The 16,765-nt window shown below is 40.5% G+C and overlaps 1 protein-coding gene and 1 long non-coding RNA gene across 3 annotated transcripts in view; one reads left to right on the top strand and one right to left on the bottom strand.

The window, feature by feature from the left end:
* The window catches only part of LOC144327468 (uncharacterized), a 21,930-nt gene extending 6,620 nt beyond the window's left edge, over window positions 1-15,310 (top strand). Inside the window, exons 2-4 of one of the 2 annotated variants that reach the window (XR_013392517.1) lie at window positions 4,294-4,418; window positions 10,432-10,509; window positions 15,034-15,310. This is a non-coding gene — a long non-coding RNA (uncharacterized LOC144327468). The remainder of the gene's footprint in view (window positions 1-4,293; window positions 4,419-10,431; window positions 10,510-15,033) is intronic. The other variant, XR_013392518.1, reaches the window with a different exon arrangement.
* CHP1 (calcineurin like EF-hand protein 1) overlaps window positions 1-16,732 on the bottom strand; it is a 19,669-nt gene extending 2,937 nt beyond the window's left edge. The window contains exons 1-5 of the mRNA XM_028723198.2: window positions 16,521-16,732; window positions 10,126-10,198; window positions 3,537-3,617; window positions 2,352-2,479; window positions 943-1,004 (exon numbers count right to left, since the gene is read on the bottom strand). Of these exons, the coding sequence (XP_028579031.1) occupies window positions 943-1,004; window positions 2,352-2,479; window positions 3,537-3,617; window positions 10,126-10,198; window positions 16,521-16,587 (411 nt within the window). The 5' untranslated portion in view covers window positions 16,588-16,732. The remainder of the gene's footprint in view (window positions 1-942; window positions 1,005-2,351; window positions 2,480-3,536; window positions 3,618-10,125; window positions 10,199-16,520) is intronic.
* Between the last annotated feature and the right edge of the window lie 33 nt (window positions 16,733-16,765).

Below are 16,765 nucleotides of genomic sequence, written 5' to 3'. Positions count from 1 at the left end.
TAGCAATGCTTGAATTATAACACAGAACACAACTATTTATATAATATGATTATGGGACATCCAGAAAGTATAAAATACAGTAAGCCATTGTTACACAAACCAAGTATGGCATTCTTTGAATGAACAGCACATTGGTGTGAAATGCTCAAATCATGCCCACCTTGCTCCTCAGTTTGTCAAACAAACAAACAAACCACACTACTAGCTTAGCTTTATGTGAAAACCAGTACTTGTGGGCTAGTTCTCTCTAGAACAACCAGAAGAGCTTCATGATAAGCCCTAACAGTTTGTAACTATGGCATACCATGGTGTGCAAACCTTTAAGTACTTTTTCCAGTGCTACAAGATACTTCACAGGTTATTTCTGGGCTGTTCTGGGCTTCAGCATTTGTAGCAGTGTTTAGGGTTCACAGAATACCTTTCCCCACCACCAAGAGAACAGCTTTATAGGATTGGGGCCGGCTGCTGGTTTTGAACCAGAGTATATTTTTTATTGTTATAGCTGGTGGCAAGGAGAGTTTAACCTCATGACATACATTGGGTGAGGAATGTTTGGCCTGTGTGCCAATTTGAGCCGCCAAGCTCTTTTTCCGAAACCACACCCATTTGCCCATGAGCTGACATCACTACTGAACAGGGTTTAATCCTGCACTGGCTACACAATCCTGTTCCTAGCATGGAACAGGGTCACACAGCCTAGGCAGACGAGAGGAGATTAAGATTGAGCAATATCTGTGTGAGTGGGGGGGATTTAAAATGGAGGGGAGAGATTCGCAAAGTCTTTTCTTACCTCTGCTGCTACTATAGTTATATTGTTATATAATGCCTATATATTATAATAATTTAGTATTATCATTCAACCAGACTTTACCTTAAGGGCTAAATAAGACAGTCATCCGAAAAAAAATGCATTACTTTATGGGCTGCAAAAGCTAAACCTACCTGAAGCAGTTCCTCTCGAGAAATCTTGTCATCTTTATCTAGATCATATAGCCGAAAAGCAACTAAAGGAAATAATTAAATTCAAGGTTATTTATTTATATACTGCCCTTCACAGGGTAGTTTACAAAATCAAAACACATAACATAATACCCTCTCTTCTACATAGCTCAGTCCATACAGCATGAGACCCTTCATCTCAGGGTCATGGGTTCGATCCCCACACTGGGCAAAAGATTTCTGCACTGCAGGGGATTGGACTATATGACCCTCGCAGTACCTTACAACTCTCCAATTCTATGATTCTATGAAGAAGAGCAAAGAACAATAACCCCTTCCCATGAACACATTAAAAAGCCACAGACTGTTGAATCAGTAGTGTTACTTAGGAACTGCCATAAATGGCAGAATACGGAGTAAAAATACAAAAGAAAAGAAAAAGTAAACAAACTGTCACATTTTGGTAGGGAATTTCTGGATAAGGGAAAAAATGATATACAGAGGAATCCCTGCTTACGCAGGGGTTCTGCTCTGGGACACATGCAAGTATGTTCCAGCCTTATCCACCCCCTTTGGGCGCCAAAAAAGGCATGTGTGTGTCAGCAGTCGCACGCATGCAGATCATGTGCGAATGGGGAGGTGCCTGTACTAAAAATATTTATGCTTAAATTCTGGGATCTTTCTTTTTCTTTGACCAGTTACTGATACATGCAAGCACATTAAACAGATTTCTTTTTCCTATCACACAGTAATTTATAGAATGCTTATATAGAATGTCCTATATTTTCCAGGAGTCACGGAAAGTCAGCCTGCTTCTACAGTTTTACCAATAATTTAAGATTTGTTGAGTATCTTATGTAAATCTAAGAATATTATAAAGTAAAATGTGGGGTCATGGAAGATAAAAATATTCTGATGATTCATTTAAAGTAGCACCATCAATGTGCACAGTGTTTTACAAATACAATTATTTCAGTACCATGTACTTGGGCTTGGTTATAGCCTTTTTACATTAGGACAGAAATAACTGGCTGTGCCCAACACTGTAGCACCACTCACATAACAGACTTCCAGGCACACAATGGAATTTCCTTTTCCTGTGCACCCTCAAAAACAGTTGGGGTTGGTAATGAGGGACCATCCAGAGTAGATTTTGGGAGTGTGAAGAAGGAGGAAAGAAAATGGAAATTCAATTGGATGGCTGAGCTACAACTCCCATCAGCCACAGCCAGCAAAAGTGACAAAAATCCACTTTCACTTAAATAACTTTCTACTCTTGCTTCCATAAGATTTGTCTCCAGATTTAAACTAAGTTTAAAAGAAGAGGAACAGATTCCAAGCTGCAGGATTACAAAGAAGAATACAAAGCAGTACAATTAGCCTGAATAGATGTCCAATTAAAAATGTCTTACAGTACAACTTGTTGCTCCGACTATTAAGTGGTTCTGGCCCATTCTGGTCTTTGCTTTTTTCATTATCCTCAATGGGTCGGAAGTGTGCCAAAGTCCTCATGAATCCACGAAAATTCACCTGGTCTTCTCTATACCAGAGAAGATGCACACAATTTATTACATTTTGCAAATCCATCAAGCAATATACTTCAAACAAGAATATCTAAACAAATTTACCAGAGTTTGGAGAATGCAGTTTCATATTTTGCTGTTATTTTTCTATAACTGTTCCATGTACACTGTTTCGGTCTCTCTTCTCAGCTGTTATTTTATTTTGCTGTTTAACTGAACGTTATTGAACTACCATCTCAAAACTATAACTTAAACTATAAAAATTAGTCAGCCTTCAACAATTACCAACCATCCCAGATCCTTAGATTAGCAGGAGAGATGCTTCTTACTATTTTTGCTGGTTATTGTTGGCAGTTGTACATTGACATGGGATAGAATTCTCTCTGTTGTGGCTCCTCAACTGAGAAGTTCTCTCCCCCTGGAGGCATGAATGGGCCCTACAGCATTGGGCTTCTGGCACCAGGTACTCACTCACCTGTTCACACAGGCATTTGGAGATATGCTGCTATTCAAAGTCTCAGTGCAATTTGCTGCTCCAAACTTAACTATGTTTTTCCTTCTGAAAAATTGGCTGATGTTGTAGCCTTGGGGCTCTGTGCTTCTTTGAAATGTGCTCTCCCTACCTCTTGTTGATGTAGGAGAGAAAGGTTGATGGAACTTCTTTATTATTGAGCAGAGGTGCTTGCCTCCACCCAATCAGCAGGGGGAAGGATCCTGGCAATTACAACTGGCCAAAAATTTCAGACCCCTGCTTAGAGCATCAACTGAAAGGTAGTCAAGGTTTTACTTCTCAGCTAGTGAAGGGGATTTGGGAACTGAAGTAGATATTTTTGGTGCCATTTGATAAATGTGGCAGAATATAAACGGAACTAAAGTGTCTAACAAATACCTAATATTAATAAAGCTTTACTTTGAATAGTTAGTAACTGACACTCCAGTCCCCAATATTGTATCTGAAGTCCAGCAGATTGTTTTACGGTGTCAAGAATAGAATATAAGAATCCACATCTTAAATTAATCCTACGAGCACTTCACACCAAGCAACTTATTAAGAAAAAACACTGTGCAACTTACCCTTCTGGAAAAAAGGCATTGATAATCCGGTCCCCCAGTGGGTTGATGGCAAGTTCTGGAATGCGTTGGAAATCTTCACGGCTACAATTTCAATGAAATCTACATCAGTCCTTTAATAGAATAAGATCTCTGAACACCCATGTTAAACATTCATTTTTTATAATAGGGCTGATTGAAATTTATGGTTCAGATATCACACAACAGCTATGAGGGGTTTTTTAAAGTTTTTTTTTTTTTTTTTTTTTAAAGTAAAGATCCAGTACGTTAAGCTCATTGATCATGAAAATAGTAAACCTCAGATCAAGAAAATGAGTTTTGCGCTGCGTACTTTTGTATTTTCAGATCATAACACCTATCACCAATAGAAAAATCCCAATTGTGTAGTATTAATGTACAGCTATATAGATTTTTAAAAAAGAAGGTAAAGGACTCCTGGACGGTTAAGTCCAGTAAAATGCAACTATGGGGTGTGGCGCTCATCTCACTTCAGGCTGAGGAATCCAGCGTTTGTCCACCGACAGCTTTCAGGGTCATGTGGCCAACATGACTAAACCATTTCTGGTGCAACGGAACATCGTGATGGAAGCAAATACACGGAAACATTGTTTACCTTTGCACCACAGCGGTACCTATTTATCTACTTGCACTAGTGTGCTTTTGAAGTGCTAGGTTGGCAGAAGCTGGAACAGAGCAACTGAACAATACTTTGCAGATAATTTGCAAGTGTCTTCAGCTTTGTTTGCGCTCCCTCCTCCAGATAAGGACCAAAAGCCCTCGCAAACCAGCTTCACCTGTATCTTTCCACTTAGAGGTCAACTAATTATGCAAAGCCTGGAGGGACACCCCACGGCTAATCAAAGAGGCAAAGTGAACAAATAACTGGTAAGCACTTTTCTTCCTTCCCTAACCAGTGAAAAAAAGGGGGGAACAGTTTTTTTCTTTCTTTTCTGGTGGTGTTTATGTTGTTGGTTCTCCCTAAATAGCTTTCCTCCATATTAAAAAGGAAGGGTGGGGGTTTTTTTATAATTTAAAGGAGACTATCTTTTTGCTTGCTTGCCCTCCCTACCTCCCTTTGATAAAAAGGGAGAGACTGGTGGGATGAGGGCTTTTGGGGAGAATGGAAGGGAGAAGATTTAGCTGGCTGTCTTATGCTGAAATGGGAGATTGGGTACTGTATGAGAATGATGGGGAGGGTGTTTTTCAGTAAGCAGTGAAAGCAAATGTGTGTCTACTCACAAGCAAGCCCTACTGGATTCAATGGGGCTTACTCCAAGTAGAAGCTACTTTAGTTGAAATCAGTGGGGCTTATGCATGCAGATTCCACTTAGACCTTTGAGTGGGGAAGCAGATGTCATGGGGAGGTACGATAGGATCCTCTGCTGCTGTGGGGAAGCGTGGCACACCCTCCACTGCTGCAAGGAGGTATGGTGATACCTTCTGCCCCTGTGGGGAGGCCCAGCAAGGCTCTCTGCCACCACAGATACATATGATATATCAAGATATCATGATATTTAGCTGGTGATATTACCATAATGTTGAAAACCAGCTATCACCCAGCCCTACTCACCACCGCTGTGTGGATTCGAACCACCAACCTTCCAACTGGCAAGCCCAAGAGGCTCAGTAGTTTAGATCAGTCATCCCTGACCACTGGTCTTGCTTGCTAGGGATGGTGGGAGTTGTAGTCCAAAAACAGCTGGAGACTCAAGATTGGGAAACACTGGTTTAGACCACAGCATCACCCACGTCCCTGTACAGCTATATATAACCATCCTGAAAAAAGGCTGCCACTCAGTGCTGTGTTATGTATATCAAAATGTGTATCAGTTTAATTCCTGAGGCAGGTAACCAGGGCAAGCAACAGTTAACTTATTTTGTTTGGGTAATTTATCTGACACCAGCTTAACCTTGGCTGCTGAATGTCAGCCAGAAGAGGAACTTTTTACAGCTGTTCTGAAAGTGCTCAGGCTTACTCTGATAGATATCTAGGTGAAGGTTCATCTGCTCTCAAGGACATGGGAAGCAGTCAGCAAGAATGACTATGTATCTTTGTTTGGATTTGGCACACAGATGACATGGTCAAAGCATTGCTCTTAGTTAATCTTAGCTGTCATGATGATATAAAAGTAAGTGTATGGTTTATTTAAGATCACACTTCTCCTCTCAAGTTTACATCACCCACATACATCTATCTAGCAACTAAGACCATATCCTATGCACTACTATGGGACTCGCTTCCCAGTCAACATGCACTGGATACTCTATCCTACTTATGATTTCTCAGTATCTACAGTATGCAACAATAAAATAAATATATCCATTTGTACTTACTTGCTGGATATATCCAGCATCTAATAGGAGTTTAAACTACTTAGATTCATTATTTAGTCATGATAGTGTTCTTTAGGCGATCATATTCATAGTACCTGGACACTATTTATTGTTTGGAAGTATTATATATTTTTTCTTTTGCTTGAGTCAACCCACCTGATGTGATGCCCTTCATAATTACCCTTTGACTCACTATGATCTGTCCATGGTACACTTTTTTACTCCATGGTTCAAAAACTATAATCAAGGGTTGCTGAAATAGTGGGTTGAATTAAAAGCAATACATTTCCTATATTTACCACTTTGTACCGAAGATTGCAGTGTAGAAAGAGATCACTAGAATCCCCTCATTTTAAGAATGTTAACACCATGAATGGCCTCTGGAATGTGACAAAAGTCTCTTAAGTATTTTTTGCCCATAAAACTCAAAGGAGAAACCCCTCGACAACAGAATATATGCAGAATCTGGTGTGTTGATCCTACAGTAGGCTTGAATCAATCTGACTCCAGCTTCAGCCTTGATTTCATGGAATACTAACCTCTTAAGCATCATCTTCCATGTACATCTAGGCACTGTCAAATGGCTCTTTCACCTTATATTTCAATAAAATAAATTCTATTTCCCAGTTCACATAGTAATTGTTCTTTCTTTATTCAGCCATAGTTGCCAGTTCCAATTTGCAACAGGGAATTATTAGCTAAGGAAAATAACTCTTCCAAAGCAGATGCATTATCCCTTAGGAAGAATGGAGTAGCAAGTCCACTGTTCGCACCACTGTTCATTCAGGAGTGACCCAGTGGGCAAAATCAATGCTAATGGCCCTCGAGGCCTTTCTAAAATCTGTAAAGTCTTGTTTACAGACAGCCTCAGAGGATAGTAAAAAGCAATGAGGCAGAGAGAGTATCATCTCGGCTTCTGCCCCAGCCACTATGAATTAGCATATCCCCAAAATTATTTCCACCTATACATAAGTTACAGAATATCCAAATTCACTATGCCAGTGGCTCCCAATTAGTGGTTTGCAGACCCCGGGGGGCCATGTATCCCACCCAGGGGGTCCATTGCACTATTCACATAACAAAAACTACCATAGAGATATGAAAATATTCAAAAGTAGGGAGTCCATGGCTTAGCTTTTAAAAAACATGTGTCTGCAGTACAGTATTTAGCTAATTGGGAACCTCTGTACTTCAGAAAATTTAAGCCTGCTACAACCTTTGAGGCTGGGTTTTTTGTTTAGTTTTTAAAGAATCAAGTAAGGTGATTCTGTTTGCAGTTGATAATTAGAGCCAAGCAAGTCTAGTGACTTTGAGCCAAACCAGATGTGACCTAGGAAATCTGAATAAGATTTTTCACTTCTCTCTCATATTAAAGGCAACTGGGGGTGTGAAATAATTTGGATAGGGACTGGTGTGCTGGGGGAAGTGTTGTTATTAAATAAGAATTTTACCTTGTGCCATTTTCCTGATTTAAACAGCATTCAACTTTAAACTGCTATTTGCCCAGAAGGGGAAAAACAGCAATTTCCAATTAAACATTTAAACTGGAGAAATTTCAGTGGGGGAAAAGTTAACTAGCCCCCCACCCCAAGTAATCCACCTCCCCTTGAGTCCGAACAGTGTGACAGATATATGAAAAGCAGCAAATCTCCTGTTACATGTATGTATCAGACTCTCCAGTGTTCTAAAACATATCCTCCCTGTTTGTAAAGATTCAGCATCTGAAATCGGAATGCAAGGCATCAGCTTCTAATTTCTATATTTTATGGCTTAGCTTAAGGTTAAACATTAACCAACTGTAACTACTGCATTTAAAATCTATTACTGTCATTGCTACCAGCCACTGCGCTTATGAAGGGGACATTATCCAAGTAAGAACGCTAACTGGAAAACACTACATACATCATAAAAGTAAATGAATACTGAAAGGCAAGCTGTGCTTTTTTCTTTTCTTTTTTAGCAAAACCCACTTCACCTGGCTTAGACTGGAACTAACAGGAAATATTTTCTTCTTCTGTTCACATGCCATAGGAACACTATCCAACAGGATCTACCCATGAATTAATGTATTTTTGAAACCTACTTGCATGCTTTCATTGTGCTTATTCTGAATCACAGAAATCCAAACATCTTCTACTCAATAAGTCGTTCTGCCAAACCATATACTTTACACATATTGCAGCATATTTATAGAGTGGGGCATGCCTTCAGCAACACTTCCACTTTCTGTAATGTCTGAACAGAGAGAATGCACCGCAGAACTAGCTCATGTCTGTACTATTGCTTCATTTTTATTTCAGTTTGACTCTTCCATTTTACTTTACAGTACCATCAATACTTATTCAAACATTTCATCATAAAAGAAAGTAACAAAAAGTCAAGTTTATGAAGTTATCCTGCCTTGCTCAGTTGACATAAAAGTATATGGCTAATACTGTTATCAGCATTGCAATCTATTTACAAAGAGGTTTTTTCTAATACTAAAAGTTATTGTTTCTAGACTTTTCTGTACTTCCATCTTCAACAGCAAACTAAGTCGCTCCTAAGATTGTATCTATTTCCAAATCCTCTTCACTTCATAATCCTCTCTTGTTTAGGGCAAGAGATTAACTCCAACTACAGGACCCATATATTTGGTTGGATTTAAGGGAGGATTTGTCAGCATGCTGGCATGAGAACTGGGTCTGGTCAGTGCCTAGATGTGCAATTGCCCAAGAACCACATATACACTGCCTTTGGTTCCGTGACAGCAGAAAGGCAGGATATAAATGTAAGAAATAGTGGGTTTCAGTTTAAAAAGAACACTTTGTTTTGACATTAATATCTACATCAATATGGTATAGGCTATTAGAATGGCATTTTAGCCATTCTGAAGAGTCCATAAGTTTCAGAAATAGCAGTCTGCCCTGAAATCAGTCAGGGATTCAAAGCCACACTGCAATTTGAACTTTTATTCCTACAGCCACTTTCAAATTAACCAACTCACTAGAACTTTTGCACGTCTATACTTAACATGAATTTATGATCTTTTCTCTTGCTTAAACTGTTTTGGCTCAAAATACAGGGAAGACAACTTGGCAGGAGGTAACAAAAACTGTATTCTGAGCTGAAACAGTTTAAGTAAAACTCAGTACTGTAGCACCTTAAAGATTAGAATATTTATTATTAAGGCACGATGAAGTGGGCTCTTGTCTATAAACACTTATACCACAATAAAACTGTTTAGCCTTGATGGTGTCACATGATTCCTTCTTGTTTTTATATGCTGTGTAGGCCAGATGTGTGTTTCTTACAAATTTGGAAAATGATTTATGGAGGCTGGGAAAAAGAATAAATGTTCTCCCATATGGAAGCGGAGGTTTATTTCTGTTCTTATTTTCTGTTCTTATTTTCATCATGTATTTTGTTTTTTATATTGTAATTTTATGTTATGAACCACCCTGAGATCTACGGGTATAGGGCAGTATACAGATTTTAACAACAATAACAACTGCTTTGCTGTTCTCAATTCTGCTCCTCAGCACATTTTAAATGGTGTTGCTTTGAAAGCTTTGCCGAAATACAGGGAAAAGTTTTTTAAGGAAATGCTAAACTTCTACTGTGATGTGCATTGTTACATATGCAGCTCATTTCTCATCTCCGCTAATATTACCCAATTATGTATATGATTATGACAATTATGACATGGCTTGGTGTTCTAAATTCGACGTGTTACTGGCCCCGCTCTTTTGTTCCTTGAAACACAGCTTCAGACATGCATTTTGGAGGAAGGGGGGTTGAACATGGGACCCTTGTACAAAGGCTCCTCACACAATTTAGAACCCAGGGTTTGGGATTGCAAAGGGGAAAGTCTATGTACGTAGTAGAACTTCCTCCCAACATATACAGGGCAGGGGGCTGAACTCGCAGGTAATGCAACAGTGGGAGCTGGGCCAGTAAGTGCAGTCCCATTGTTCCTCACATGATTGTAACTGCATGAAGCATAAAACCTGAACAGGGATTATGGGTTGTACCCAATACACTCAAACAATAGGAATTCTCTGGTTCCTCCTTCCCCCACTGCATCCCAATGTGTGTCCCAAATAGCCTTCTGGGGTTCGGAGGACTCTCAGGAAATGCATGGAACAGGAGGAAGAGGGCTGCAGCTAGAGGGGGTTAATCAAGGGTAACTGGGCAGAGGCAGTGAGCAAGTCAATACAGTAAGGCACTAAGCAAAAGCAGTGAGTCAGTACAATGAAGTTTGCTAAAGAGTACCTACCTAAGAGTGCCATTCTCTCCTTTGTCTAGGCTGGTAAACCGACTGTACAGACGAGTAATCTGACTGTGGGAAACTGAAGCAAAAATAAATTAAAACTTACAATTGAACAGCAACATTTTAAAATCAATTAATCCACACTACTCAATACAGAGTAAGAGTAATTTCATTACATTTCAGGGGTCAGGACACTGATTTTGCTGGATGTTTACATTTTAAAATGACCTCCATTCAGATTTTAAGTCCTATTACCCCTCTATTGGTAAGACATTTCACTCCTTTATTAGCAAAACCAGGACTTTTTTTCAGCTGGAACTCGCTGCAATTTAGTTCCACCACCTCTCAGATGGGCGCCATTGCCATTCTAAGATGAGGGAGCCATTTATGGTGAGTTCCGGCACCTCTTTCTAGAAAAATAGCACTGGGTAAAACATTTCACTAAACAGACATGTCTTAAGAAGAGGTATGACATAGGTAAATTTATTACAGCCTTGCAAGAAAAGTCTACAAAACATTTCCAAAGTTGCATGCCCACTGATGTCTACTGGCCTATAGCTAACAAATACAGCAGGCCTGCAGGTGAGGAACAGATATATTTTCGTCTCCCATCAGACTACCACATTTTCTTGTTAGTTGTAGATGAAAGTGCTTCACTTTTTCTGTGACCTGCACAGAAACCAAGGGGACAATCTGTCCTTCCTACACCAGCTCACCAGGTTGGATTCCATACACTTGTTTGCAACCAATTCCTTGTCACCTATGGCAACCAGGCAAAGGCCAACTACAAGGCTGAAGTACTAACTAGTCCACTGACTTGGCTAAGAGGGAAGCCTGTTCCTAGTCTCTCCTTAAATTCAGACAGTTCTGGAGCCCTAGGCTACCTCAGCCTCTGGATAATCTAGTTTCCTTTCCAGCTGGAAGTAGTTTAAAGTTTAAACCACTCAGCTGCCAACCCTGCAAAAAACTCCACTAAAGCAATTCCAAATGGTTTTAAAGCATGCTAAATTGAGGAAGGAACAACCTTGTTAATTCCACAGAACACGAATCAACTTGATCTCTCTTTAAAAAGCTGTTCCCCAGGGCCCTGATAAAAGAATACAAATACAGTATTCTAAACAATTTTCTGATCTATCGTACTGGTTTCAGTGACTAGCTTTGCCTAGCAAAAAATATTGTAGATGCCAGGTTTCAATGATAATATGGCACATCCTCTTCTCCCTACCAATAGCCTTTTAAGTTGCCAAGGTAGATCTCCCTGGCTACAAAGCTCTCCCTAAAATAGTTATTTTTAATTTTGATGAGTAAATTTGCAGGGTCCATTTGCATTATTCCCCAGCAAACTATAACTGTAAAACAAGAGTGTGACTGAAACTTTAAGCAGCTAAGATTACAAGACTAGGTTTGTCTTTATCTCTTGATATTAACTAAGGAAACATCTGAAAAAGTGTTATGAAATGCAAACATTCCAGGCAGAAAGTTAAAAAAAAATATTGATACACATAATCTGGATATTGTTCTTGTCTGACTAACAATCACCACCATGTATTTTACATTTCAAAGTCCAAGTGCAGTGGCCTATTTGCCAAATAGCTGAAAGAACCATTTTAATATTACACATGGTATTCATAGTTTTGTCATACATTTTTTTTGTAATTATATGCAAAGCCACATATTTTTACTTTGAGTTATTTGCAATAAGACTCTTCTTTATAAGTTAACGGACATGGGGCTTTATGACACACAGTATGTAAGCCACATTTAATTAAGTGTTTGACAGCAAGTTGGGGGTTTCTGACATTGAGATGAGCTTGCAAAAACTCTTATTACAAAAACTGATCGTGTAATTAATTATGAGTGGGATCTAACTGGTGGCCTTGCACTCAGGCTTTTGATTCAGTGAACACCTCTGTTAATGGAAGCGGAAGGAATAATAATAATAATAATGGGGACGCGGGTGGCGCTGTGGGTTAAACCACAGAGCCTAGGACTTGCCGATCAGAAGGTTGGTGGTTCGAATCCCCACGACGGAATGAGCTCCCGTTGCTCGGTCCCTGCTCCTGCCAACCTAGCAGTTCGAAAGCATGTCAAAGTGCAAGTAGATAAATAGGTGCCGCTGCGGCGGGAAGGTAAACGGTGTTTCCGTGTGCTGCTCTGGTTCGCCAGAAGAGGCTCAGTCATGCTGGCCACATGACATGGAAGCTGTACGCCGGCTCCCTCGGCCAGTAAAGCGAGATGAGCGCCGCAACCCCAGAGTCAGTCACGACTGGACCTAATGGTCAGGGGTCCCTTTACCTTTTAATAATAATAATAATTTATTATTTATACCCCGCCCATCTGGCTGGGCTTCCCCAGCCACTCTGGGCGGCTTCCAAAAAAATATTAAAATACTGTAATACATCAAACATTAAAAGCTTCCCTAAACAGGGCTGCCTTCCCAATGTGGGCTTTCCCAGACAGTCCCCCAATCATCTACCCTTTTCAAAAGGGTCCCCAAACCCTGGAGCCAATTTTTGGGGACACTGGGGGCTGCAGCAAGCAACCAGCTTTCGTCCATTAGCAGAGGCATTCAACTGATCAAATACCTATCCATGGGCACAAAGGTACCAACTGGATTGACCCCATGAATTTGACAATTATGATAAACATCTACCTGATCTGTTTCTTAAATAAGCCTTGAGACAGTAGTGGGATTATTAACTGAAACGTATACTTCACCAAAACAAAAACATAAAATTTTGCATACATTATATGCAATGAGATTGCCATCTCTAACTTCTCTTGCCAGAGCAATAGCTGTGCTAGTCTCTTCCAATGAAGACTGTTGTGGTACCTTAAGGACTTGTAGCATAAGCTTCCATGGACTTTTCCATTAGATGCTGTATCTGCTAAAGTAGACTGTAGTCCAAACAACTGCTTGTGCACAATAAATTTGTTAACAATGTTGTTTTTTGTAATGAATCTTGCTTACAATGAAAAACAGAATCACGGAATAAAGCATAAAATAGCAACACTTACATGCACATTAAAGTTTCTGATTTATAATGTATTTATGTGTAGCCTTGCCAAGACCATAACTCGTCTGCAGTCTTCATGAAGTGTGATCTCAACTACAGCAAGGGCCTAATCTCAAAAAATAAATATCAAATTCAGCCAATGCCAAAGCCTGACTTTGAAAAGCACACAATATCATACACTTTGATGTAGTCTCTGCAGTCATTGTGTATCTTAGCAAGTACATGAGAAATGTCCCATAGCAAGACATTGTAGCTGGCATTAGGAACTGCAGGTGTTAAGGATGAATGACTCCCAATCAGCACCTCACATAACTGCCCTTTCATTAAAACTAGGAACATAAGCATATGATAGACATAAGCTATCCTTAGAAACTGTTTCACAGCAATAGTATCTGGAATGCACACTTTTATAGAAATTGCTGCTCTGACAGGCTGCCAAGATCATTTTCTATGATGGCTCATTCCTCTATAGTTGGCTAAAAAGGTGCTACATAATTTCCAATTTTGATTCAGATTATTCAGTTGATGTCTCAATTCCAGTCTTCTGATCTTTTCTTAAATGTTTAGTGATCCAGACATTTACTGAATAAACAGTATTCTTCAGGTACTATTTCTGCTTCTTGCCACCAAATTTACTATTTTGGCTCATTTTTAAAAGCCTTCACATTTCATACTAATATATAAGTAAATGTGTATGTGATGTCCATACAATATTGTTGCTGCTGCTAACATCTTTCTCAAAAATATGCTGATCTGAGAAAGTTGTGCTAGTTTATTTTACCATAAGCCACATATAGACATCCAACAAGAAAATGTAAAAAGCAGGGATGCTTTTTGCTAGCCCCAAACCACTACTGAATATAAACCATTGGGCTGCTTCTATACACCTTATGCTCCCGCTAATAATTCTATTTATTAAGGGTCAAATAATTGCATAACATAAAATTTAGCTTCCCGAGAATAAAGCACTACTCAGAATAGTAGTATTAACCCAGGGGTAGGCAACCTAAGGTCCGTGGGCCGGATGCGGCCCAATCGCCTTCTCAATCCGGCCTGCGGACGGTCAAGGAATCAGCATGTTTTTATGTGAGTAGAATGTGTGCTTTTATTTAAAATGCATCTCTGGGTTATTTGTGGGGCATAGGAATTTGTTCTCCCCCCTCAAAAAAAGATAGCCCGGCCCACCACATGGTCTGATGGACGGTGGACTGGCTCACGGCTGAAAAAGGTTGCCGACCCCTATATTAAACTGATAGCACTATGACAAAATCTAATTGAATTTGTTTTTATTAGTGCCAAGTTTGTACCATTGAACCAGTAATAAAAAAAATCAGTAGCTACTAGAGCAGTAAACTATGTAATATAGCATGTATCATAAGGAGCAATAATTAGTGACTGTAGCTTTTGCTTAGTTTCCTCTAGAATTCCTCCTTACTGTGTTACTCTCAGTAAGCCTATCTGTATAGACATGCTATATCCCTATGGTAAATACAGTAGTTGCTTACATACACAAAGTAATTATTGGAAATAATATATTATTAGCTTCTTTCATTGCAATTAAACAATTGAAAAAGGTGAGATCAATCATGCAATAAGGCAGTAATCCACAGATCACCTGGCACTACCAAGAACTGCACGTTGGCAATTTAGAAAATGGAATGTCCTGACTGAACTTTTGTACTTTCGCGTTTCCTATTTTTTCAAGCGAACTAACTACATGCTACATACTAGGAATCAAATATCTGTAGATGGATATATTGTCATTTGCTACTAGTCAAAACAGTAGACGGGATTTGCTAATACAGAACTGGGGTAGCAAAACTAATAGTCATCTGTAACTAGTCTGTAGCTATAACCTAATAGCACATTTGTTTTCTGTTGTATTTTTGCCCACTAGATAACGTTCTGTTTGGCTATGGGAGATGTACATTACTAAGCCATGGAGCCATCAAGAGGCCTTAGGCAAGTTGCTATCTGAGCCTCAGAAAACAAGCTGTAAAATGAGAATTCCAACGATATCATGTGGGTGTTCATCTTTGTAATAAGATAAAGGCTGAAATATGTGTTACATCAAAAGTGCCCTAAATAAAGTTGTGCTAAAGACTATCAGAACTGCTTACACAATTGCTTCACGGTGTCTCATGGAAAGGAATTTATAAATGAAATAAAAAATGTTAACCAGTCCTTTGAATGCTCCAGTGCATGTCAAGAGGAAATGCATTATCAATCTATACATAAATAATGTGCCACCAATGTGCATGGCACTTAGATTCATAGAACTACAGGAGGGGCACCTTTAACACTTTGAAAGAAAATCTAGAATGCAGCAAGCAACACTTTTGATACAGGTTGGAGCATTCACAACAAAAAGAGGCTTAATTTAAGCTAGCACTTGTCCTGAATGCTTACCTCAGGAACAAGCGTAGCACTTGTAATTAAGAGGGCCTGTGTAGAGTTGTTTTCCCTTCTCTACTCTGCTACAACTCACATGGAAAGAGCTCCTAACAAGGGCTTTATACTCTCCATAATTATACGGGGCAAATTAAGCAGAATAATAATTTTAAAAATCACTAAGGCAGGATAAAGTGCGATAAAAATGCTCCTCCAACCCACTGTCAGGTTGAGCATTTGACTTTAAAACAGCACATAGCAAACTGATGTTGCAACCATTTCGAAAGTTCAGATGTTGCCGATCATCAAGGGGAGGGCAACCCACAGTAGTCAGACGTCAAAAAAAACCCCTCTCTTCTCTTACAGAAGGCTACTACCACACACACAAGGTATCAAGATACTTCGGTCGGAATAGTATCGACGCCTACATGCCAAGTTTATCAGGTCGGTAACTATAGGCTGCGCCTCACGCAGCATACCTTGTACCAGAACAGCGAAGAATTTGGCAGCCGGGCAACTTGAGGAGGAAGAAGACACGCCTTGGGAACTTGACCTTTCTTGTCAAGCGGCAAAAGAAGGTGACCAGAGGCAACAGAATATGGGGCTCCTGTGCTTTTAAGAGGTGCGCAGGAGGAGGAATGTCGGCAGGTGCCACTTCTCACTCCCGAGTCCTGAGACAGGATAAGCGGCACCTGCCGAAGTTCCTTTCCTTTCCCACACAGCTTCCCGGGCTTCAGGCGACCCCGACTCAGGCCAAGCCACAGGCGCCTCAGTCAAGGGTCACCCAATGCCGCCGAAAAGGCTCCCAGGTATATCGGCAAGGAATGGCGGTTGACAAGTGACGACGCCTCTTCTCTCAGCCCGGACACCTTCGGCCCTGGAAGGTGACAAACCGCAGGTGGCTCGCCCGCCCGCCCGCCTCGCGTTACGAGGCCGTGAAAGCAAGGCCAGCCCAGCGCCCCCCGGTCTCCAGCTGCTTCTCTCGGTACTCACAGCCTGTCTCCTTCTTGATCTCCTCAATCTCCTCGTCCCGAAGCAGCGTGGAAGCCCGGGAGCCCATCGCGGCTGCTGCCTCACGGCCGGACAACCGCCTCGACGAAGCACCAGAGGGACTGCTCTTGGCCTAAGGCCGGCGGTCCTCCGTGCGGCGAGTCGGCCAGCCAATCAGCCGCGCAGACGCTGCGCCAGCGACCGAGATTGCGAGGGACACAGAGGGCCAGAGCGCCGCCCCTCCTCTT

This window comes from Podarcis muralis, chromosome 1, assembly GCF_964188315.1.
Source record: "Podarcis muralis chromosome 1, rPodMur119.hap1.1, whole genome shotgun sequence".
Classification (NCBI taxonomy): Eukaryota; Metazoa; Chordata; class Lepidosauria; order Squamata; family Lacertidae; genus Podarcis; species Podarcis muralis.
This window is presented reverse-complemented; position numbering and strand designations above follow the sequence as displayed.